The 25,439-nt window shown below is 48.8% G+C and overlaps 1 protein-coding gene and 1 long non-coding RNA gene across 5 annotated transcripts in view; one reads left to right on the top strand and one right to left on the bottom strand.

Moving 5' to 3' along the window:
* Positions 1 to 85: 85 nt before the first annotated feature.
* LOC120391593 lies at positions 86 to 7,310 on the top strand. Its single transcript, XR_005591392.1, has 3 exons — positions 86 to 123; positions 4,720 to 4,789; positions 6,694 to 7,310. It is a non-coding gene; the product is annotated as an uncharacterized LOC120391593 (long non-coding RNA).
* MAST3 (microtubule associated serine/threonine kinase 3) overlaps positions 6,976 to 25,439 on the bottom strand; it is a 73,521-nt gene continuing 55,057 nt past the window's right edge. For 2 of the 4 annotated variants that reach the window (XM_039515386.1, XM_039515387.1), the window contains 13 exons: positions 25,137 to 25,269; positions 24,758 to 24,923; positions 23,243 to 23,344; positions 22,051 to 22,173; positions 20,626 to 20,735; positions 19,786 to 19,940; positions 19,071 to 19,303; positions 17,954 to 18,154; positions 17,115 to 17,341; positions 16,780 to 16,902; positions 14,840 to 14,976; positions 13,916 to 14,097; positions 6,976 to 13,194 (listed from right to left, as the gene is read on the bottom strand). In XM_039515386.1, coding sequence (XP_039371320.1) covers positions 11,966 to 13,194; positions 13,916 to 14,097; positions 14,840 to 14,976; positions 16,780 to 16,902; positions 17,115 to 17,341; positions 17,954 to 18,154; positions 19,071 to 19,303; positions 19,786 to 19,940; positions 20,626 to 20,735; positions 22,051 to 22,173; positions 23,243 to 23,344; positions 24,758 to 24,923; positions 25,137 to 25,269 — 3,121 coding nt within the window. In that variant the 3' untranslated portion in view covers positions 6,976 to 11,965. The remainder of the gene's footprint in view (positions 13,195 to 13,915; positions 14,098 to 14,839; positions 14,977 to 16,779; positions 16,903 to 17,114; positions 17,342 to 17,953; positions 18,155 to 19,070; positions 19,304 to 19,785; positions 19,941 to 20,625; positions 20,736 to 22,050; positions 22,174 to 23,242; positions 23,345 to 24,757; positions 24,924 to 25,136; positions 25,270 to 25,439) is intronic. The other 2 variants (XM_039515390.1, XM_039515388.1) reach the window with 1 other exon arrangement.

Genomic DNA, 25,439 nt, shown 5'->3' with positions numbered 1-25,439 from the left:
TGAGAACAGCCGAGCTCCATCCTCTTTGGAACCCCCCTTCAGGTAGCTGAAGGCAGCTTTCAAATCCCCCCTCACTTTTCTCTTCTGCAGACTAAACAAGCCCAGGTCCCTCAGCCTCTCCTGGTAAGTCATGTGCTCCAGCCCCCTGATCATTTTCATTGCCCTCCGCTGGACTCTCTCCAATTTGTCCACATCCCTTCTGTAGCGCGGGGCCCAAAACTGGACGCAATACTCCAGCCGTGGCCTCACCAGTGCCAAAGAGAGGGGAATAATCACTTCCCTCGATCTGCTGGCAGTGCTCCTACTAATGCAGCCCAATATGCCGTTGGCCTTCTTGGCAACGCGGACACACTGCTGACTCATATCCAGCTTCTCATCCACTGTAATCCCCAGGTCCTTTTCTGCACAACTGCTGCTTAGCCAGTCGGTCCTCAGCCTGTAGTGGTGCATGGGATTCTTCCATCCTAAGTGCAGGACTCTGCACAGAACCTCATCAGATTTCTTTTAGCCCAATCCTCCAGTTTGTCTAGGTCACTCTGGACCCTTATCCCTACCCTCCAGCGTATCTACCTCTCCCCCAGCTTAGTGTCATGTGCAGACTTGCTGAGGGTGCAAATTCATCCCATCATCCAGATCATTAATAAAGATGTTGAACAAAACCAGCCCCAGGACCAACCCCTGGGGCACTCCACTTGATACCGGCTGCCAACTAGACATTGAGCCGTTGATCACTACCCGTTAAGCCCACCACTCTAACCAGCTTTCTATCCACCTTATAGTCCATTCATCCAATCCATACTACTTTTACTTGCTGGCAAGAATACTATAGGACACTGTATAAAAAGCTTTGCTAAAGTCAAGATATATCACATCCATGCTTTCCCCATATTCACAGAGCCAGTTATCTCATCATAGAAGGCAATCAGGTTGGTCAGGCATGAATTGCCCTTGGTGAATCCATGTTGACTGTTCCTGATCACCTTCCTCTCTTCCAAGTGCTTCAAAATAGATTCCTTGAGGACCTGCTCCATGATTTTACAAGGGACTGTAGTGAGGCTGACCGTCTGTAGTTCCCTGAGTTCTCTTTCTTCCCTTTTTTAAAGATGGGCACTATATTTGCCTTTTTCCAATCATCTGGGATCTCCCCCAATCACCACGAATTTTCAAAGATAATGGCTAATGGCTCTGCAATCACATCAGCCAACTCCCTCAGCACCCTTGGATGCATTAGATCCAGACCCATGGACTTGTGCATGTCCAGCTTTTCTAAATAGTCCTTAACCTGTTCTTTCACCGCTGAGGGTTGTTCACCTCCTCTCCATACTTTGTTGCCCAGTTCTGCAGTCTGGGAGCTGACCTTGTCTGTGAAGACTGAGGCAAACAAAAGCATTGAGTACTTCAGCTTTTTCCTTCCTGATTACACCCCTGCATGCTCTAGCAATATTATTATACTCCTCCCTAGTCATCTGTCCAAACTTCCACTTCTTGTAAGCTTCCTTTCTGAGTTTAAGCTCACCCAAGATTTCAGTGTTAAGCCAGGCTCGTCACTTGCAATATTTGCTATTCTTTCTGCACATTGGGTTGGTTTGTTCCTGTGCCCTCAAAAGGCTTCTTTAAAATACAGCCACCTCTGCTGGACTCCTTTCCCCCTCATATTAGCCTCCCAGGGGATCCTGCCCATCAGTTCCCTAAGGGAGTTTAAATCTGCTGTTCTGGAGTCCAAGGTTTGTATTTTTCTACTCTCCTTTCTTCCTTTTGTCAGGATCCTGAACTCAATCATCTCATGGTCACTGCTGCCTAGGTTGCCATCCACTTCTACTTCCCCTACCAATTCTTCCCTGTTTGTAAGCAGCAGGTCAAGAGGTGCAGGGCCCCTAGTTGGTTCCTCCAGCACTTGTACCAGGAAGTTGTCCCCAACACTCTCCCAAAACTTCCTGGATTGTCTGTACACTGCTGTATTGCTCTCCCAGCAGATGTCAGGGTGACTGAAGTCTCTCATTAGAACCAGGGCCTACGATCTGGAAACTTCAGTTAGTCGTCCGAAGAAAGCCTCGTCTACCTCATCCTTCTGATCTGGTGGTCTATAGCACACGCCCACCATGACATCACCCTTGTTGCTCTCGCCTCTAACCTTAACCCAAGAGGGTTAACTTAACTAGGAGGCTGGAACAGCTCAATGCATCGTGGAGGGTCTGGCTCCAGCCCCAAGCAAATCCCTTCACTGGTTTAAAAAAAAAAATCATCACCAGCAATGGCAGCGCTGCACAGACATGCACAGCTAGACACATACAAACTTCCCACACTACATGGGACCACTCACACTGCACTGGAAACTGGCTGAATACAGCTTTTACTGGCTCAACTTTGGGCCTGAGATATGCTCTACAAGGCTCACCCAAACAAGTCATTTTAAAGGGCAGAGTTAAAGATCCTGTCTTCTTTCAGATCAGCAAACTAACAGGCAGAAAAAGACTCCTCAGTATTCCCAGGTGGACAGAAGGCTCTTCCCTTTACCTGAATTCTTTGCATCCATCTTCACAGCTGTGGACGTAAGGGAGATTCCCACACCTGAGCCATTCTTTTTATGAATGAACTGTCTGATGAACTGTCCCAGATTGAGGTGTCATTAGAGGACGTTTTGGAACGAATTGATAAATTAAACAGTAATAAATCACCAGGACCAGATGGTATTCACCCAAGAGTTCTGAAGGATCTCAAATGTGAAATTGCAGAACTACTAACTGTAGACTGTAACCTATCATTTAAATCAGCTTCTGTACCAAATGACTGGAGGATAGCTAATGTGACGCCAATTTTTTTAAAGAGTTCCAGAGGTGACCCCGGCAATTACAGGCCGGTAAGTCTGATTTCAGTACCGGGCAAACTGGTTGAAACTATAGTAAAGAACAAAATTGTCAGACACATAGATGAACATAATTTGTTGGGGAAGAGTCAACATGTTTTTTGTAAAAGGAAATCACGCCTCACCAAATCTACTAGAATTCTTTGAGGGGGTCAACAGGCATGTGGACAAGGGGGACCCAGTGGATATAGTGTACTTAGATTTTCAGAAAGCCTTTGACAAGGTCCCTCACCAAAGGCTCTTAAGCAAAGTAAGCTGTCATGGAACAAGAGGGAAGGTCCTCTCATGGACTGGTAACTAGTTAAAAGACAGGAAACAAAGGGTAGGAATAAATGGTCAGTTTTCAGAATAGAGAGAGGTAAATAGTTGTGTCCCCCAGGGGTCTGTACTGTGACCAGTCCTATTCAAGTATCAGAGGGGTAGCCGTGTTAGTCTGGATCTGTAAAAGCAACAAAGAATCCTGTGGCACCTTATAGACTAACAGTCTGTTAGTCTATAAGGTGCCACAGGATTCTTTGTTGCTTTTACAGTCCTATTCAACATATTCATAAATGATCTGGAAAAGGGGGTAAACAGTGAGGTGGCAAAATTTGAAGATGATACAAAACTATTCAAGGTAGTTATGTCCCAGGCAGACTGGAAAGATGTACAAAGGGATCTCTCAAAACTAGGTGATTGGGCAACAAAATGGCAGATGAAATTCAATGTTGATAAATGCAAAGTAATGCACATTGGAAAACATAATCCCAACTATACATATAAAATGATGGGGTCTAAATTAGCTGTTACCACTCAAGAAAGAGATCTTGGAGTCATTGTGGATAGTTCTCTGAAATCATCCACTCAGTGTGCAGCAGCAGTCAAAAAAGCGTAAGAATGTTGTGCATCATTAAGAAAGGGAGAGATAAGAAGACAGAAAATATCATATTGCCTCTATATAAATCCATGTTACACCCACATCTTGAATACTGCGTGCAGATGTGGTCACCCCATCTCAAAAAAAGATATATTGGAACTGGAAAAGGTTCAGAAAAGGGCAACAAAAATTATTAGGGATATGGAACAGCTTCTGTCTGAGGAGAGATTAATAAGATTGGGACTTTTCAGCTTGGAAAAGAGACAGCTAAGGGGGGATATGATTGAGGTCTATAAAATCATGACTGGTGTGGAGAAAGTAAATAAGGACATGTTATTTACTCCTCATAACACAAGAGCTAGAGGTCACCAAATTAAATGAATAGTCAGCAGGTTTAAAACAAATAAAAGGAAGTATTTCTCCACACAACACACAGTCAGTCTGTGGAACTCTTTGCAAGAGGATGTTGTGAAGGCGAAGATTATAACAGGGTTCAAAAAAGAACTCGATAAGTTCATGGAGGACAGGTCCATCAATTATAGCCAGCATGGGCAGGGATGGTGGCCCTAGCTTCTGTTTGCCAGAAGCTGGGAATGGGCGATGGGATGGATCACTTGATGATTAACTGTCCTGTTCATTCCCTCTGGAGCACCTGGCATTGGCCACTGTCAGAAGACAGGATACCGGGCTAGATGGACCCTTGGTCTGACCCAGTGTGGCCGTTCTTATGTTCTTGTCATTTTTGCCCACGAGATACCGGGGCTCTTTGTTTAGTCTGACCTTTTCCTTAATCTACTGAAGCTCAGCTCTGGCCTAACTCCAGCACTGATGCTTATGGCAACAAGTCTTGCCATGCCCAGCTCAGCGACCATCCCACAAGGCAGTGAGGAAAATAAAAAAAGACATGATTAGCTCCAAAAGGTTTAAGTAACATCTTTTCCCCGCAGAATGGAAGCTTTGTGGTAGCAGTGGGAGCAGCCTGTCTTTTATTCTTTTGCAGTTGTACTGAAATCCATCCAATGCGAGACAGGCAGCTGGAAGCGTGATTTTGTGCAGACACATCTCAGCTGGTAGGTGTCAGACAGGTAATTGTGTACATATGGAAGAGGAAGATTTGCCTTTTCGGTCTTGCACATGCTGATGACTCTTGCAGGGTGGGAAAGCAGAGCAGCTAGATTCAGCTAAAGCATATTTTACATATTTTGTGAGAACAGGCCCAGTTCCATGTTTAAATGAATGCTGATGAGATGCTGCTCACCTGCCAGCAAAGCACACTGGATTTGGGAACTGGCTGACAAGGCTCACTGGAAATACATTTCAGAATGCACAGAGGCAGAGTTTTATTTTTGTCCAGAATAAATACAAAATCCAATTTTCTGGCCCATGTTTAGTGAGCACTTTGTCATTTATGCAAGTTTCTGAGGATCCAGGGTGCTGCCAGAGTCCGTTTGTCCATCCTAAATTAATTTCAGGCCTCCCACAGATGACAACCACTCATAAACAGAGTAAGCTGGGAAGACACTGGCTCAAACATCTGGAGTGGAATGAATAGCGAACAGGCTTTCTGATTTGTCCAGGTGGTCAGTGCTGACCCCAATGAGAGAAGCCAGAACAAAGTGGATAGAGGACACATCCCCAAAGAGGTTTGAGGGGAAAGGGAGGAGAGGAAATGGGTAGGAGGCAGTAAGGGAAGGGTTTTTCCTTAGGTTTGGGGGAAAAAGTGGTTGACAAGATCTCACATGCCGAAGGCTGGAGTAGCGCAGGTGCTCTGAGCAAGGCCGGAGAGGAGGGAAATGACTGGATCAGCGGTGTGGGAAATAGGCTTGAGGTCACAGAACTGTGCAAGAGGAGGTGGTAGAGTGTGCCCAATTTTGAAAGAAATCAGTGAGTGGAGAAAGGGATTAAACTCTTTGGGTAGGGACCATCTTCCTGTTTGTGCAGCACCCTTGTGCCATGGTCCCTGAATGGGGCCTCTACAAATAAATAAGGGAACAGAGATGAAAGGGGAGGAGATGGGGAAAGAGAGAGCATGCAGTGCTTGATGAAGACCACATCAAGTGAGTCACCAAGATTGTCAGTCAGTCCAGGCCATGATTAAGAGGCCTTATGCAGTTCAGCAGAGTAAAGGGAAAGACATCAAATCAGAGAGGTTGGAGGATGGGGTGGGAGAGATGACAGCCACCCACAGGAGTAGGAGAGAAGAGTAAGGCAGGTTGGTTGGGTTGTAGAAGATGCCATGGGAGAGTAGCTGGAAATGAAAGAGAAGCTTGACAGCAGGGCTGGTGAGGGAAGCAAAAAGAGTCTGCAGCGAGGCAGAGACCTGGTTTCCAGAAAGCGTGAGGAGACAAAGGAAGTGAGATGGAGGTCATGGTGCACAAGCTGGGGGTGGGGGCATGCCCTCAGGGAGGCGAAAGAGGTTGGGGGCACAAAGGAACTGGAATCCCATACATCCCACAGAACCCACTGCCATAATAGCGGGAGTGGGATAAAAAGAGTAGGTATTGCAGAGCGGGACAGGAGCAGGCTTAAAAAAAAAAAATAGTCCTCCCGTACTGGAAAAAATATGAATGCCCTAACAGCAGCCACTCTCCAGCCGCCCAGCTCTGAAGGCAGCGCCGCCGCCAGCAGCAGCGCAGAAGGGATTACTTCAGATTAAAAGTGATGGGGGGGGGGGAGGGAGGGTGACCAATGGTAAAGAGGGCACGACTGGAAAAGTTTGTGCACCCCTGATGTAAATCATGGGTTGCAGTGAGCTTGTTACAGGCAGAGCAAAGGAAGGGAAGGAGGTCATGAATGGGAAATATTTGGTGGTGCCAGGTACTATACTCTAGCTCCTTGGGCTGGTCACTCTTGTGCATCCTTTTACTTGAGCAGACCAGTTGTCAATGCCACAGATGCAATCCTGGCCTTGAGCCTGCTGGCTAAGTTGACAGCATCAGCTAGTGCTTCAGCTAATTTCAGGATTTTACTCTAGAATCTACTGGCTGAAGTTGGGATGTGAACTGCCATTCAACAAGATCTTCACACAAAGGAACAAACAGGCAGTGGAGTCACAGGCATGGAATTGCAAAATCTGGAAGGAATTGAAGCAGTTGTTACACTGCATGTCATTTAGTTCGTGTTTCACATCAGGAAGATTGGGTAGTGAACATGCAGGTGTAATAAATTTATTTCCAAAATGTTTCTTAAAAGCTTCAGTATCAGCAGTTCTGAACTAAGTAGTTCCCCCCCTTGAACAGAAGACTATGAACTTCAATTCCATCTCAAGGAACAATTTTATTACAACATGAAACTTTTTCTGAATATATTCATACCAAGACCAGTGTTCAGTACAATACAGGAAGACAAGGTCCTGTTTACTTTTAAGACATTTTCCATAAAAATCCTTTGAATACAACTTCTGAAATGAGTTTTATTCTTACATAATAGTTCTTCAGCCACTGTCTTGTTGAGACCCTTTTACACCTGCTCAGTGTAAAGGAGATGCCCATTTTTAAGTTTTTTCAAAACAACAATGCTAACTTCCTGAGTGGTTAATAGAGAAGGCAGAGGAAGCAAGCAGAAAACCTATCCTAAATAAGCGAGATTAAATTTAAAAAAAAAAGGAAATAACAACGGATTCCGCAGAAACAGGATTACAACAGAGAGTAATTGTTGGCAACATCATTTCAGAAGCAAAAACACTTCATTCTGCATTGTCATCTAGCAAAGAACCATTTCGTTCACTAAACCCCAAGCCCAGAAAGTGCTTCTGTGCCTCCACAGGCTGATGATGTGGAATTAATACATGCTCTTGGCCACCAACATTATTGTTTGCTTGTTTTCTGGGTAAACTACTACAAGGATTACGACGGGAGAAGCAGTCAATTTAAAACAGCCACACAAACTTAAAAAACCCCAAATTCTGCTTAAATAAGCAATCAAAATAGAAAGCTAGCATCACCAGTTACTCTCAAGTCTGGGGTGGGAAAAGGAATCACTTTACGGTGGGATTGGTGCTACAAAATGGCATAAACATTAGCATTATACAAATAATAAAAAAATACCTTTCTGGCAACTTTGCGCACATGGTTAGATATCATCGCAATACAAACTATACAGGGAGGGATATAAATAAGTGTTTTGACATAAAAGCCCAATACTTGCACTGTCAGTTTCTGCAAACACTGCAGTTAGAAAAAACACACATGCATTATCAAATGTAAACATTTACATCATATAAAACCTTAGAAATGCTGGAAAATGCCAGAGGGACTCTTCATACAAATCCACCAGCACAAGAGGGAAAGGGAGTTCAGAAATTACAACTAAAGACAACTGAGACAACACAGAGTGTAGTTTATTACATTTTTATTAAAAATGTAGGGCTCTAATTAAATGCTCCGTTCACTCAGAAACCTCTGTGGAATGTCTGTATGTTCTGAAAGCACATCCTGGGGAAGGTTTTAGAAACTAGCTGTATGCAGAATACAGCAGAGAAACTGTAAATCACTGAAAATAGACAAAAACTCTGTTAATATTTGCATGAAGATACTGAAACCTGGCCCAGGGAAGGAAGGAAACAGATGGATAAATTCCAGTTGTGCTTTTCCTAACCAACTCCCTCTCATGTGGAACATCTCAGAAAAGATGATCAAACGGATTAATTTATTTTGGCTCAGAGCTATTTAAATCTCTCGCTACAAGAAAAAAAAAGGCATTAAACACAAACAAAAACCCTCTATATGATTATAAAAATCAATCTTGTCTAAAACAGGCGGTCTGAAAACAAGTCCCGTCCCCCCCATTCTAAACAGTCCCAAGTAATCAGTAACCCTTCAGCTAATTTTCATTTGGTTCAGATACACAGGTCCCTGAATGAGCTTTGAGGTCTGACAGATCTATCAAACCCATAGCTTGCCTACTTATTACATCTTCATTGGCAATCCTATTGCTTACACAAAGCCTGAAAAAACAAATACTTTCAGAGACTAGGAATAAGCAGTACAGTGTTGTAGTTCTCATGCATGAGATACCAGATGGGGTGATCATACAAGTTCTTACAAACCTCTACAACTATCTAGGTTTTGCCTACATGTCTGAAAGTACAAATTGACCATTGCAGGGACATTTAGAAGTGCCCAAGCTCAAACAGTCTTTGGAAGTCAGACCACGAGAATTCTACTTTTTCTTTTCCTTTAAAAAGTTTAAAATTGGAAGTTAAAAAAAAGAGTCAAATCTTGAGCTGCTGTTAATGTGGCAGGAATGCACAAGTGCCAGGGGAGCACCAGTGAGTCCTTGAAAGCTCACATAATCTGCCCAGATGTCATAAAAAGAACCCCCCACTAGAAACCCAGCACACCATGCAAATCCCCAGCTATTATTTTCAGTTTGAGGGTTGAGTTCCTGTTCTAGCCCCTGAACAAGTCTGACACAATAGAAATGGCCACTGATACATTCTATTTGTGTTTTGTTTATTAAAGAATATACACTTTCCAAATGAGTTAGGAGAGCTTCAGTTTGGAAAAGCTAGACTGGCAGGTGGTACTGCCCTACCCTACTCCTGGGAGGTTATATGGGAGAGAGGAAAAGAGCATGGTTTTATGGGAGAGAGGATGGTTATATAGAAGAGAGGAAAAGGACATACCTGGGGCAGAGAACACGTTAAATAATTACAGCAGCTTTGTTGGTGATGAGGTTTGAATGAGGGATTGTGTGTGTGTGTGGGGGGGGGGGGATGTTCTTTTTTTTTTTTTTTAATGAAAAATGGACAAATCTGCAAGTTCCTCTAAAGAAATCTCTTAATGTTCCCTCCATTCCTGGTTCTACTCACAGTAAAAAGCTTAAGAAGGTGACTTTTGTCAAGTCAAATTTATAGTCTTTCTTGTTTCCCTTTAACATGGGAGCACAATCTGAATGGGACCAGGCTAGCCAAGAGCAGCTGGAAAACAGGATCAGTTAAACAAGGTTAGACGTCTGGTGCCAAGAGGTAACCTGTACTTGGCTGCTCACTCAGCATGTAAAGCCAGTGGGCAGGGTTTGTAGGCTCACCCTTTACAACAGGGCCTTGAGCTGAACAGCGACAGTCCTCACATGCTGCAGATTCAAGGAAAGGCAGAAAGCACCGAAAGACATTAGCCAGTCCAGGGAACACAGGACCTACCAATGCGACATGCGGAGATAGATATTGCTCATGGGCTAATCCCAGTTTTGTGGTTCTTTAGCTGTTGTCAAACTGCTTCTTAGGTGTCGTCATCTTCTGATTCCAACAGACGGAATCCTGGAGCGGCTTATAAATTAACACACTAAGGCATATTCTAGCCCAATACATCACGTCTTGCTCACATGATTTAAAGGAGTCTAATCCCTTGGTGCATCCCCCCTTGCCAGCAGCGCCTCAAGTGAAAATCCCTCAACTTCCTCAGCTGCTAAAGAGCAATTTGGATCAATCACCAAATGCCAGGAGATCCCCAAGCTCGATCTCTTGCAACTAAGATTCACATGATAAAATCACTCCTGATGAGCCAGCCTGGTGACCCTCTCATTGCCATGAGGCAGACATGGTAAGATTCTCAGCAGAGTCTCTTGTTCTGTGGGGAGGAAACACAACTAGCACCTAGAAGGAGGGAGTAGCTCACCTCACTCTGCAGAAACCCCTCTGGCTGAGCTAGCAGCCACGGACAGGCCCTGAATATGTTACCACCCAAGCTCACTTAGCCAAGAAAGCAGCAAAGAGTCCTGTGGCATCTTATAGACTAACAGACGTTTTGTACATGCATCTGACGAAGTGGGTATTCACCCATGAAAGCTCATGCTCCAATACGTCTGTAGGTCTATAAGGTGCCACAGGACTCTTTGCTGCTTTTGCAGATCCAGACTAACACAGCTACCCCTCTGATACTTAAGCCAAGAAAGATAACTGCAACGTGGAAAGAACCGGAGGCAACATCTGTAGGTTACTAAAACATTCATTTTCTACCCCAAACACCATGGCTTATATGCAGCATCAATTAACATAGATGGGAACCAGCCACACACAGCAAGGAAGTTCTCACTCTCACTCACAAAATCAATCCGATCTTGGCAAACGCGCACAGAGGCCTGGAGCCGTGCTGCCCTTTATCAGTACCACTGTGTCCTAGAATTGGCCAAGTCAACGTGTCAAAGAAGAAGGAGGAGTGGAAGCGTAATGGTTCAGCATACACACTAAAGAGGAGCTGTTGTTTGAGATGTATATATGACATTCTGGGGGAGAAATGTTCAATGCCAGCGACAGCACAAGGCCAGGATATGGAAACTGTTCAACAAGGTTTGTCTGGGATTTGTAATACCTGATTCATACATTCCTGGTGGGCATCAATCACATGTGTGTCCCTTGCCCAGGAGCATCATAAAACACCAAAGCAAAAATTCTTCCCAAACAAACATATTGGGGAGAGGGAAATTTATGCCTAATTCTGAGACATCTGGCATTGGCAAGAGTAGGGTACTGGACTAGATGGACCATTGGTCTGTTCCAGAACAGGAATCCCATCATTATAAAGTTACTGCTTTTACCTTTAATGAAGACCAGCTCTTCTGGGAGGAATAAGACACCTGTATGAAGATCAAAGCACCAAGACATACCCTGTTGTGCATAACCCTATCAAAAATGGTATTGTAAAGCTTGTCTCTTAACTGTTTTCTTTGTGCGTTGCCACCTGAAACTGACACTAACAAAAGGGCCAAAACTAGTGGTTCTTAGAAATGACAGAAAACATATAGTGCATTTCAGAGGTGGGATGATAAACACTTACAAAACAGCGGTAATGCTTCTTCTAGCACAAGTCAGTTGAGATGCCCTCAGATGCCTCCTCTTAGCTTATAAAGGTAATAAATTAGTTACAAGGATTCACGTCTAATCCTTTCTATTTACAACGGGGTCCTGCTGAGGAAATGCCATCACAACAGAGCAGCTTCCTTAGCTCTACAAAAATATTAACATCTTTCCAGTTAGTACAAAAACCTTTTGTAAGTAAATTCGTCAAATTATTCCCCACCCCCTGCCAGGTCTGACGTTAAAAATGTTTCAGATGCATTTACTCTCAAAAAATGCAGGTATGTAATTTGAAGAGTGCATCTCAGCAGCTGGATGGTATGTCAGTCTCCAACACAGATGTGCTTTTTCTGGAAGCTGATCCCTTGTGGAGTTCATGCAGAGCTGAAGAAGCCCTGTCACTTTATCATCTGTTCACCTTTAGCAGTTCCTTTTGCTTAACGTGTGGCTATTACTCATCCTTGACTTTTTTACGAGCTTGATCATGCATCTTTTGTTGATTTGCTCTGAGCGTCTCAGCTTTATCGCACTCATTCTCCTGCATTCCTGAGCTCCCACACCACTTCAGCCTTGGAGGTGCTTTGCTCAGCTGGGGTGAGCCCACCATGTCCTTACCACAACATGTCCTATGCGGGGACCCAGGAGCTGGTGAGGGCTCTTGTCCCGCACAGAGCTCTCTCTGCTCCCGGTTCTCTCTACACTGGGAGGAGACACTCTTGTATTCCACTGCTGTAGTTCCATCCATTTGTTCAGTATAGACCCTGGCCATCAACTGGATAGGGTAGGACCCTTGGCATTCCCACTCAGCTGTGTTAGTCTCCTGTTCATCACTCTCTGACCCTTGAACTGCTATCTGGGGCACCACAGTAGGCATCTGCTCTGGGTCTGGGGGCTCTGAAGAGCTACCAGATGCTGAACTTGGTCTGGTCTCCACCCAGGAAGCTGCATGAGGGGCAAGTCTCCATGGTGCATGCTCCCTGTCCAGCTTGGCCTCTGCTTTCGTGCCATCCTCACTCACAGGCACCAACTCTGGCTCATCAAAACTCACTTCTTGGACAGCTTCTTGCTTTTTAAAGGAGTCTCTGCGCTCCGACAGGTTCAGCCTCCTCATGACAACGACCTCCTGGTCGCGGTCGTGCCTTTCCCCTGTCCAGTCTCTCATTCGGGGGGTCCCTGGGTAAGCCACAGCACAGAGCTCTCCCACCTGGACAGGAGTCTCCCGCTCCCCCAGAGCCTCCCCCATCCCATCTCCTGGAGGCATTTCCAGTGTGAGCTTCCGGCTGCTGATGGTTTTCTTTTCTGCTAGGTAGGTAGCAATTTTCTCAGCAGATTGGACTCGTTTTAGCAGAGGGGACCTAGGGCCTTCGGCACTCCTGGGCCGAGACACTTGCCTGACAATGGTGGGGGGAGACAGGGTCTTGCCCTGGAAGGAATGAACGTTTTTGGTATAACTTGGTAGTGGCGATGGAGACCTCTGAGGAGAAGGCGGCTGTGGGACTGAGCAAGGAGTACATGCAAGGGGAGATGGGGGGATGCTGCTGGTGGACTTGCGGCGCCCCACCTTGTAACGCTGACCACTGAGCTTTGGCACTAGCCCATGAAGAGAGCTCGGTCTGATGTGTCCTGCAGGAGAGGTGGGGGTGCTAGAGGATGGGGAGGTGCTCTGTGGGGAGACAGAATCTGCCAGAGAAAGAGAGAGAGAGAGAGAGAGATCAGCTCACCCGAGAGGAATACTATGCTCGCATTCCCTACACATCACAGGGCTTGGGCAAGGTCAGCATTTCCAGCATCAGCCTCACATACAGTGGGCCTGCATGAGATGTCCGCCAAATCAGGACACTTCCTGAATGGCTTGGAACCTGGCTACCTTACTCTGAGGAGCACTGCAGGTTACAGGGGGACCCACGGGTTCCAATCACCGCAGCTGACCTAGTGCTCCCTCTGGTCAGTCTACTCTGTACTTTATACACTGCATTTCTCCTTCCTTGCCCCTTACTGTGAATTTGCAGGGAAATGTTCCTTTACTCTGGAAGATTATTCCCAAGAGCCACTACGATCCTCCAACATGTCAAAATACCTTTTGAAAGGCAAGTCAGCAGTTGGGGCAGACAAGCCCTTTGGCACACAGCTCTGTCACCATAAATGCATGAGCGAGAGAGACACCCATCTGTACAAGTTAGCATATGTGTTCTCCTCTGGGGGAGCAGGCTTAGAGCATCCACAAACCCCCGAGTGAACCCTGGTGACCCAGTTGCATTCCCAGCCTTGATCCTGTTGCAGGAACAGCCTGAGGGCACACGCTATACAGCCAGATACACCACCCCTGGAATGGAGAGAGCACAGGGCAGGCCATCTCACAAGTAGCAGGGGCTATAGTTGCGTGCGTGATCAGAACCCCTACCTAGTGGGAGGTCTGGAGCAGGGCTGCGGCAGGGAGTTGTAGGTCCAGGTGACAGACTGTGTGTGGGAGATCCTGGAAGGCTCTCGCTTGATGACAGGGAGTGATGGAGGCCAGATGAGAAGCTCCGGCTGGTGTGCAGTACAGTTGTTTGCTTGGAGATCTTTTTGAAAAGGCACTTTCTCCTTTGAGAAGAAAAAAGCCCCAGGGGCAGGGTTTATACGGAAGGGCCCATTAGAAATAAACTTCACAAAACCTCTTTTTATTCCCCTTGGGCATTAAAAAAAGATTTCTCCCAAGTCTGTCTTCTAGGGAGGTCTACAACTCCAGGCTGAGTTTTCAGCCAAGAACTCAACTCTTCAGGATTCTGCATACTATGAACAATGGGGAAAGGAATTTACTGCATCACCATTTCACACAAAGGATGCCTTATAAAAATATTCTTTAGCAAGCTGCAAAGAGCCAGATCTGCCAACAAGCACATACAGGAACCTTACCATTAAAAGCTACTGCAGCCATTAACATCCAGGGCATTTTTAAAGTAAAAATCTCTATTCTTTGCCCTTGACATCCACAGCCTGTTTCACTGAGCCTTCGAGCTCTGTTCCCCAGGGCATGCTATAACATGGCACTACCAGGCACTGTGGCTTCAGGAAGCTGAGTAAATTCCCTCCCCTTCTGTTTGTGTGAAGCAAGGGGATGCTGGGCCAAGAGCAAATAGAGAAGCTGCTGGTCTCTTTGGCTAACACTGAGAAGCACCATTCTCCCTGCTTGAGGCAGCATTTAGACTTTTTCCTTCCCCATCTTAGATGAATAAACTCATAGCTCCCCAAGATACTTCAAGGCTCGCGTGCCGGCTTCTCGTCCGAGCTACACAGAGATGCCCAATAACGGAAGTCATCCTGTTCCCAGTCTATTTCTACTCACCGGTCCTGACTGTCCCTTTTCCTGCTTTTCTTACTCCTTCTGGCCATCCTAGTCTTGGAACTGTTTTTCCGAGCAGGACCGACTTTGATGGATGTGTTCTCGAGGGCGGTGGTTCGCAGCGCTACTTTGTTGCCACTCTGTGAAATGCACCAAGCGAGTTGTTGCGACGCGCAAGACACAAGCATGTTTACAGCCGATTCTAGGGCCAGAGGGGCCCATCAGAATCATCTTGTCTGACCTCCCGCGGAATAAGTGACTTGGTCCACCAAGCCGACAGCAGGAGTCATTGTTGGAGTTGGGATCGGGACTCAGGGAGTCTTGGCTCCCTGTCCACTGCTCAGACTGCCAGACCACACGTATGCTAGTAAGAAGGCTGAGCTTCCGCTTCAGTGGTGCTCGCTCACTGGAGCTTGAGTCTCCAGCATCATTGCCCTGAGGATCCCCCCATAATTAACCATATCGAGGAAGGGTGTAAACCCCATTAAATATCTTGTCCGTGGGCCACGGTACGTACATACGCTTGTCTCACGGTCGCTGAGTGAGGAGACAGGACTATAAGGGAGCGGACCCCCCTCCTCAGGGCCCAGTCTGTGAAGCACAAAGGTCCCCACCACCCCGCGAGAATTGCCTTTTGAAGAGACAGGTGTTTTGGGCAGCCAGCATCCACAGGGAGAGCTGCATTTCCACCAGGCGGTCTCTAGGGCAAGGGGGTTCTCAAACGTCTCCACAGCGTTTCTAGAGAGCATGGGGTTGGATGTGCAGCGGTTCTGTAATACTCTAGCCACACTGTACGTGGACCTGGTCACTGGGATAGTACTGTCTACACACATTGGTCTAGTTTAACAGGGGGCTGTAAAGAAAAAGAAGCAGGAAGTGAAAAAATGGCTCAAGAGAAACTGCCCCTCAGCCAACACTTGTGGGCTATTATGGGCCATTGGCTCTGAGGACTCAGGCTCGATATCCTGCTGAGCTTACAGGACGGGTTTTGTCCAGAAGGGTCAAAGCCCAGGAACGCAGAAGAACAAAAGGACTACCGCAGTTTACAGGAGACGCTCTGAAGAGAAGGGTGGTTATTCTGGGGAACCAGAGTTCAGACACCTGTTGGGTGTGTCTGAAGAAGTTAGTCCTGCCTACAGTACTGTTGGGGTCGTAAGCCACAGACATGCATTTAAAATCCTCTTTTCTGAAGAAGCTTTGTTCCTACTGTTAAAATAAGCAATAGGCTTAAGAAGGCTGTTTGGTCACTGAACAGCTCTGGTCACACAATCCCGAAGGGAAGAACCTGGGTGTCTGAACCTGGACCTACTGGTCTGTACGCAGGGTGCTCTAGCCCAGAGCCAAGTCTAAGAGTGAGAGAAATGTGAAATTACACCCTGGGATAGGCAAAGTCGTGAGGCCCGACACCTGAGGGGAGCAGTAAGAGACCAGAGAGGGGCAGCTAGCCCTGCAGTCATGACAATCTTCTCACCCCTTCGCAATCATGCAGCCCCACCCACCTCTCCTCGCAATCCTTAAGCCAATTCCAACCAGTGCTTACAGGGAGACTACATTCTGCTGGATTTTCAGCTTCTTTTAATAGAATTTGCCGGTGGGAAGCACGGAGGAACAGCCAGGCCCCCGTGACCTGCCAGCTCCGTACAGCCCACGTTTGAGAACTCTGCTCCAGGGGAGCAGAGACAGCATGCAAGTCAGAGCCACACTGGCATAGGGCAAAGCCAAGCAACAACAGAGAGGGGGTTATCACTGGACTCCTGCTGATTTGTGAATTCCCTCTCTCTCTTTCAGACAATTACACAAAAAGTTTGCTGCTCAGTCTTGACCAGCAGCTCACTCCCAGGGGGTTAAGGAGGCGTGTGCAGGGGGAGCAAAGTGTTAGAAGAAGCTGCACAAAGACAGCAAAGCATCCGGTGTCACGTTTACATCCAGCGCAGGCTGCTTACCTTCAGCAGCAGCTCCACAACATCCATGTGAACTAACCCTAGCACAGACTCTCCATTCACATGTGTGATGAGATCCCCAGCTCTTAGCCCAGCTTCCTGAGCAGGGCTCCCATCTTCCACGCTCTGGAACGGAAGAACCAGGAAACGTTACTTAGGCAGATCTTCAGGATTATTCACACAGCGTTTAAGCTTCATTGCCTGTTGGCGCCACCTCCCTCTCCTCTTGAGAGACCATTAGTCCCTTTCCACCACTGCTGCTCGGCATGCAGAGCGTAGTGCTTTGTGCAGCACAGCGCTGCTCCCTTCACGTGCAGAATCCCCAGCCAGTCACTTACCCACACCATGTGATGCACCGCGTACACGTCGCTGTCCCCCATATACACACGAATGGCGCGCAGGGTGAAGCCGTATTTCTTTCCAGAGCTGTGGATGATGATGGGCGGACGCAGGCTGGTGATGCTGAGGGAGGAATCCCGGCTCGGGGACGAGTCCCGAGAGGATGGATTGGAAGAGAGAGAGTGTGGGGAGATGGGGCTCATGAGGGCTCCACTGGCACAGTCATCTGCAAACAACAGGCAGTGTCCATTTCACCTTGGATCCCCCGTGCCTGCTAGCACTCTGAGCAGCACGGAGTCGGTCCTCTCACACCAAAGAGTAACAGGGCTGCCAAGTGCTGCTGTTATTAACAGGACTTGGCCTGGCAGACAACCATACGCAGAAGCTTCTTTGCCCGAGTGCGGAGCACCTCAGTCCACCCCACAAAGGAGCCTAAAAATCTCACTTCCTTACCATTGTCTGTGCAGTTTGTCTCCCTTTGCTACTCTCTCAGCTTAGGCAGAGGGCAGATTTGCCAGCTTCCCTCTTACCAAGAGCTGGTTCCACTTTCTGGCTCTTGTTCGGTGTTATCATTACATGGGTTCCACTGCCGAGGGGCACAGAGGAACCCAAGAGGGCATAACTGAGCAGGGACTGCCTGGGAGGCCTTCTTGGTAATGCTCAAGCTGGTGAAAGTGTAACACAGACAATAAGAGCTACAAAGGGCTGCCATTTTGGGGCAGGGCAGCTGGAACCAAAGTGCAGGAGTGCATGGTAGAGATCTCCCAGTCTGAAACATGCATTCGCTAATTACGCAGCTAACACCGTGCATCAGCTTCACTAGCTGCTTCCCACTGACCTGAGGTGATGATCAGGGACAGGGCTGAGACAGAAGCAGATTTAGGCACTCTGCTTCCTGAAGACACTCTCTGCTTCTCCGGTGTGCTCTTCGGACTCCCCAGCCTGCGGCCCAGCCCAGGCTCCAGGGCTCTTGGGGTGGAGTTCTTGGTGCCGGTGCTGTTGCTCCGCAGGCGGATGCGGCTCAGACTGAAAATATCAGCTGGACAAATAGGGAGGAAGGGGGTCAGCAAGCTGGTACTTCTTAGGGGCAATGATGCCACTGCAGTGCCATTCTGCTGCTGGCCAGCTGGGGATGATCCTGAATCATTCACTGGAGCAGTATCAAGTCTCAGAGCCACAGCCCTTACTGTCACTTCCCCCTCCTCATAGGTAACCAGGGACTGGCAAGGTTTAGACTCTGCTGCTAAGCAAATGCCCAGCCGGGGCCATCTTGTCCCCAGTGGGTTATTTCCACACATGGCTGTCTCCCCAGACGCCCATCCCCCATTTGGCTCCCTCTTCCATCAATTGCTCCCTCCCTAGCCTGTCAGTGCCTATTCAAGGGTACATGTGGGGCGTGGGTGGGGCACACCCGGCACCCTCACAGACCACACACGCTGCCTCCCCGTCCCTCCCAAAAGGGATCAAGGAAAGAGGAGCTAGCACACACGGGGAAGCTATCACCGTCCCCTTGAGACACGTGATGAGCCCCCTAGCACCAAGTGATGCAAGCTCGACCGCCCGGCCACTCTGCACAGTGCAGGCTGTTCTGAGCTTAAAACACCTACTCTGGAGGTCTCCAACTGTACCCGTCAAGACAGGCAGGGAAATGACGGGGGAGAGAGGAGAGTGTGCTGTGCCAACAGGGCATAAATACAGAGCATCTCTCCCCTGCGCTGGAACCATGGGAGCAACGGAGAGCCCTGGAGCTAGGATTACCTGGAGGCTCCCCAATGGCCTGGGCCTCTACCAGCCAATCCAGCGTAAATGCCCCACACAATGTACACAGGCTACTTCCCCAGCAGAAGGCCAGACACGACGCTGTGTCCCAGACTTAGCACAGAGCTTTGCCAAATGACAAAGGTGACGCTTCCGGTGTCCTTAATACCCAGCTCCGCCATCCACAGCCCACGTACCTGATAATGCTGAGGACTTTGCTGCTCCTCCTGCCCCTGCTTCAGGGTCCCCCAGCACAAACATCGGCCTCTCAGCCTTTACAGAGCCTGGGCAGGGGCTCTCATCTTCGGAGGAGAACGCAAACTTCGGCATGGTCTCCAGGCTGAAGGTGCTGGTGAGGGTGGCAGGGCTGCAGCTTCGCTCATGCCGGGAGGAGTAGGCCGTCGAGCCGCAGGATGTCCATGATCGGAGCCTGTTGATGGGGAGAGATGGTCTAAGAGACTGACCGAGGCTGGGGACACCACCACTGACACTGCACCATCCCCATACCATAGGGCACAGCCCCCTTGGGCCACTTCTCCAACTTCAGGGCTAACTGCACTGCTAGCAGCCAAGGTCCCTGCTCTGGGGACTTCACCATCTCATCGTGGTTCCAACCAGTCTTCTAGGAGCAGGACTCACCCACTGCTGGATCTCCTGCCGCCCCCTCAGCAAGGGGACTCCCCCACCCTCTGTCAGGCGACTGCTGGGAGCAAACCCCTGTATTTTACCTAGAGCAGAAGCAACGCCCAGTACAAATGAGCGGCAGTGCCCAGGGCTGGCTGAGCTGCCAAGCCATAACAGTGTGAGAGTCCACACACCCCGCTCATCCCTGCTGCCTTCGGGAGTCCGCTTTCCCCTATAGGCACAGGAGCCTCGTGCTCCATGGAGGGAGATCTGGACAGTATGCACCACCTGGTCTCTGTGCCCGACAGCCGGCTCTTCTCTTCGTCTCCCGAGCTCCTGTCCCACCGCTCTGTCCGGTCCTCTTTCTCCTCGCTCTGACTGCGCTCGCAGGACGAGAAGCTCAAGTTGGAGTGAGCTGCCAGGAATTCAGAGCTGCTATAAACCTGTAGCAAAGAGGCCAGCGGAAGGCTGAGTTCAGCCAGGAACCCACAGCACTTTACACCTTACGGCCGGTGTGGCTCCACCAAAGTCTCTTGAATTACTGAAGCAGAGACTCTGACCACACGTCTACAGGAATCACCCGCCCACCAATGAAATGCAGCCACCTCTGAGGTCAAACAGCTACCACATCTCACAGCGCACAGCAATGCCACAAAACAATTCAGGACAGAGTGAAGAATAATCAATCCAGGAGGATTCTAGAGAGCAACCAGCCAAATGGGACCCTGGTGAACACTCCAGGGTTAATTCTCTTACCCTGGGGCATGGTGCCATGGGATCCTTATCCCAGAAAAGTCAGGATCCAGACTTGAGTTCTCATGAAGGGCAGCACCTCTAGCAACACCTTCCTCCTTAGCACCATGCTGGGGTGCTGGGTTAGTGCCCACTTGGCAGAGCCCCCCGGTGAATCACCAGCAGCCTTTCCCAGAGCATTCCCTGCAGAGCTTTCAATGGTGCTCCTGCAGCAGGTGAGCCGACTCCCTCGGCTTTCCCTTGCCCGAGAGCTCAGAAAGCCCCTCTCAGGGTGCTCTGGCAGAGAGTGACAGCTGGGGGCTTTGGCCCCACGAGAGAGGGAAGGTCTCTCTAAACCCCCAAGCCCACTTGGTTCCACGGGGGCATTTCCAGTACCTTGCTGAAGCGGTGAGAGCACGATGAGAACTGGCCGATTTCCACAGATGATTCCTCATCGTTAGTTTCCTCATCCTCGGAGCCCAAATGACGGTACCTTTCAGAGCGAGCTGAAAGCAAGAAGTGATAATGCAGCCAGGACTAGTCCTCCCATGAAGGTGGGTCACTCCTCCAGGGAGCTACAAACCCACCAACTTGGCCACACTCACTGTTTACAGAAAATAAAAACATCTCCCCTGCTCTCTGCCGGAGCCCCTCACCGCAGAAATAAAGGCCGACCAGGGATACCATCACTGCCACATGGGGACCAGTTCAGAGGGGCCCTGCTGGCCAAATGGCACGGGGTAGACCTCTTGCTTACAGTGCCAGAGGGCCAAGGTTTAAATCCCAGGGAAGCCCTGGCACAGAAGTGAAAGTTATTTTCTTTTGCTGATGCTAGGAAGTTGTGGAATGGATCTTAAAGCTCATGCTCCAGGGCTTATGCCAGTCTCTAGATAATAGGGGATTAGGGTTCCTGCAGCTTCCTGTGAAGTGTCTGGTTCTGACCACTGTCAGACAAAATCCTGGACTAGATGGACCATGGGTCTGATCTGGTCCAGCAAGTCCCAAGTTCCTCAGCGTGTGAACAGCCCATACTTTAAACACACCAAAGTTCTAAATAATTAGGTCATCCGTGTCAGGCTTGCAGGAGTGGGGGAATTAACCATGCATTTTACAACCCCCAAAGTGACCTCCAGTGAGCCTCAGGTTACCGTGCACTCAGCCTTGCACTCATTTAACGCCAGCTTTAACTCCTGATGCACCATGTTTTTGCCAGCTACGCAGGTCCATGAGAAAGCAATGCCTTCTGGCATGCAGGGCAGAGCAGCGGGAGCTTTCCTCTCTATACACACTGCTGAGGGCTGGGGGTTCCCAGCAGGGATGCACAGATGTTTCTTTTCCACTTCCCAAGGCAGCTGAGGGGAGCAAAGCAAGGTGTAGCCATAAAGTCCCTCTACTGCTTGTTAGGAACCATCACCCTGGTGCCTGTTTTTAGTCTTATCTGCAGCACCAGTGTCTGTGTGCAAAATCCCACAAGTGAACCCTTCTGGCCATAGCCCTCTGCACTCAGCCTGACCTGCCAGTCCCTCCCGCCGTGCCTGGCAAGTAGCGCGTCAAGGAGGTTGTGAGCCAGAGCTCCATCAGCAAAGGGCTTATCTGAGCAAACCGAAGGAGCTGGCGCACCTGGAGGCACTGCCGCCTCAGGAACGACCAGGAGAATTTCACTCCATGCAGCAGTGACTTTATCATTCGTTTCTACAGCAAAGTCACTGTCAGAAATTTGCCCATAGCTTCCTGGAGAGGGTTTCTTTGTTCTGGATAATTCTACCCAGACTCACTGCTGGGACAATGGAGTCAAAGAGGAGAAGCAAGAATTGACCTTACTGTCAAAGTAACTGGTATCATCCTCAGCCTCCAGCTGGGGAATGAATTCAGCCTTCTGCCGCAGCAGCCCATTCCAGTCCAGGTTGTGGAAGAAGGAATGATGCTTCACCTCATGGGCGCCACCTGGTGTCCAGCACAGAATCACGTAGGTTAGAGCAGGCCTGACTTCAGGTCCCAGAACTGTCCCCACAGCCCAGGAGGCGCTCTCACTTTGGAAACAAGTTTATTTTTATCTGACCCCCAGGGCAGATGGCTTGGATAGAATGGAACCAGCCTGGATTTAGGTTCCCAAACCCAATCCCAACCAACAAGGTTCACAAGACCAAAATCTGGCCTTGGCCTCCCCAGCACGTCTCTAACAACAGGACAGATTCTGCTCTCGGTTACACCAACAAAGGGAAATCCAGAGTAGTTCCTTGACATTTACAGAGTTATGAGGCAGGAACAGAGGCAGGATCTGGCCTATTGTCAAAATTGTTGTTGGAGTTTTCTCATTAGCAAGGCAGAGAACAATGAGCAATGGCTAGAACAGGAGGAGACAGCAGGCCGGAAAAGACAGTGGCACAGAACTGTAGCTATGCCCTGGGCTGTATACACCAACAGAGGGGTAACAACTGTGCTAAGCCGGCAAATGCAGGAAGGTGAAGGTGAAAGGAAAGGCAAACAAAAAACTAGGTGGGAACCAGAGAGAGAAGTAGGGCTCTTCAGGACAGACACACTAACATTTCAACACCTGCCGGAGCCAGGAGCAGAAGCCGTGGGTTATTAAGCACCAGGTGGCCACAGGGCATCAGGAGCATGCTTTAATCCCATCAAATACCTACCCACATAGGGTGCCAACATGCAGTCAGCACTGCCCAGATTCTCCAGGGAAGCGGACCTCTGGAGGGGAGGGGAATGTTTCCACCCCAACGGCAGAATATGGTTTGTAGAAAAGCTGCGCTCAAGGCTGAGATGGCAGTACCACCATGAGGAAGCAAAGCCCATGAGCCAGACGCTAAAGAAGAGCTCTTATAAACATGCTGGGGATACTTCTAATTGCCTAAGGCAGCCATCTCAAAGGTGAGACAGACATCAACTGAACAGACAAATGCTGATCAGCCAGGAGCCACTCCAGCCATCTCGCCGGTGACCATGCCCTGTGCTGCCTGGCAGATGTAAGCTGTAAAAGTAGGGTACAGTAAGCGCATACCGGTGCCTAATCGTTCCAGCGGGCAATGCCTCAGCAACCTCGTGATCAAATCCTGAGCATCAGCGGGAAGAGCTTCATCGCCTTCAGGCCACATAATTTCATCTGAAACAAAATGGAAAATGATGAGGTGAACCCTTCCTTTGAGAGCAAAAGGCCGTTTACATCAGAACAGCCAGGGCAGAGAGCAGATCATAGACACGCCGACTGGAGACTTGTAACTGACCACTCCACAGATGACTTGCACTACACCTCCTGGGCCCCGCATAGCTCGTGGTCTGGGACTTCATGCAGCGGGCACTCCACGGCTGGCTGGGATAGGAGGGGGCAGAAAGCTGTAGATTCACGGCCTGTTTTTCTCACCATGAGCACCTCAGCCCTCCTTCCCTTATGGCTGCAGGGGGCATCCCACTTGGGTCGGAGTTAGGAGCGAGTTGAAGGAAAGTCATTATGACTTGGAACCTTAAGGCGAAGTACCTTTGCTAGGGAAGTTATTTTTGCACAAGAAAAATGCCACAGAATAATGCAAAGCATGTGCTAGTCGCCTAACTCTGGGAAAGCTAGGACTCCCATGTCCACATTCAGTGACTTTAAAGCTACATCACAACTATCTCTCTGATTCACTAATCATATAGTGAGGGTGCTGCAAGACCTGGGTGATGCCCAACAACCTAATCCAAAGAGTTATTGTTACAAGAAAAATTAAGCAGCAATCAAAAGAGAAAAGTGAAATGGCAGCTGTACAAGGACAGCCTTGCAAGCCACGCTTCCCCTACAGCCTGGGAAGGAAGCGAAACCCAACCAGACATGGCCCATCTACACTACGAGAACACCCATGTCTAAATCAGATGATGAAACATCCCTGTGGCCCAACCCTCATTCCAGAGCACACCATGCTAAGGAACAGCATTCGAGTGCAGGCAACAATTAGGCTGTGCATTCTCCTAAGCCAGCTTCCAAAACATCTCTCCTTTCTTCATCCTGTCCTGGGTAGGGAATACATTGTCCTTCCTCCTTCGCCTGGAGTCAAAAGGAGGCAGGAGTAAAAAGGAATCTGTTCATTTAGAGGATCCCAACCTCCTTGGGGCCACTGAATCAGTTCAAAAGACTACGTGCCTGGCCCAGTACCTGCCACCTGCGAGCCAGCTGCACACTCTAACCTGCTCCTACACCCAGCCATAATCATGAGAGAAGCCCAGGAACCCTTGCAGGCAAATGTTCATTGGTAAGCGTTTGTAAAGCCCTTTGAGAACCTTGGATGGAAGAGGTTACAGAAGGGCAAAATCTCATCTTGTTAATATGCAGATGAGCTGTGCTCCGGGGCCTATACCAGGAAGAGGTGCCCGCATGGTTCAGAGTCTCAGTGTCCCGGAAGCACTAACCCGAATACCCAAACGCCCCATACCTGGTGCTGATATAACACAAGAAAAAGAAGGGCTAGGAACACTCAGACCCAGAAAGCTCCCGGAACGAAGACAAGAGGATGGCTCAGGGTATTGATCGTTGCTAGAGACCTACCGCTGATCACCTGCCCAAAGAGCTCTTCTGGGGTGTCTCCGAAGAAGGGGACGCAGCCCACTAGGAACTCATACAGGATGATGCCCATGGCCCACCAGTCGACAGGCTTCCCGTAGCCTTGTATTAAGATCACCTCTGGCGCAATGTATTCGGGAGTGCCACACACCTGCATTCAAAGAGGTGTTGGTAATACTGGAACCTCTGCTCACCACAGCAGCCCAGGTACTGCTGCAGCGTGCCCAGAACTATGCTGTCTCTGAGATGGGGAGATATGGATACAGCATTCCCACCCTCCCCCGGGGACCAAGAGAGATTGTTTGAACCAATGGCCCCACGCACTACAGTGTGGGATCTGAGCCTACCAAGATCCTGGACGTACCTGCTTGTCCATGAACTCCCGAGTGTCCTTCTCAATGTGCCCTTCATACAAGTTCGTGGTCATATTCATCAGCCCAATCTTTGACAGGCCGAAGTCTGTTAGTTTGATGTGGCCCATCGAAGTGATTAACAAACTGCAGGAGAGAAGATGCACGTGTAATCTCACTGGCTCGCTCCCTAGCAGAGCCTGGTAGGAAGCAGGGCCCCACTCCAAGAATTACATTGAAAAGGCTGGCTGCTTTCTGCTCATGACTTGGGATCACTCAGGCAGAAGCAGCTCCCATCACTCTCAGTGGGGAAAGGA

Source organism: Mauremys reevesii, linkage group 26, assembly GCF_016161935.1.
Source record: "Mauremys reevesii isolate NIE-2019 linkage group 26, ASM1616193v1, whole genome shotgun sequence".
Classification (NCBI taxonomy): domain Eukaryota; kingdom Metazoa; phylum Chordata; order Testudines; family Geoemydidae; genus Mauremys; species Mauremys reevesii.
This window is presented reverse-complemented; position numbering and strand designations above follow the sequence as displayed.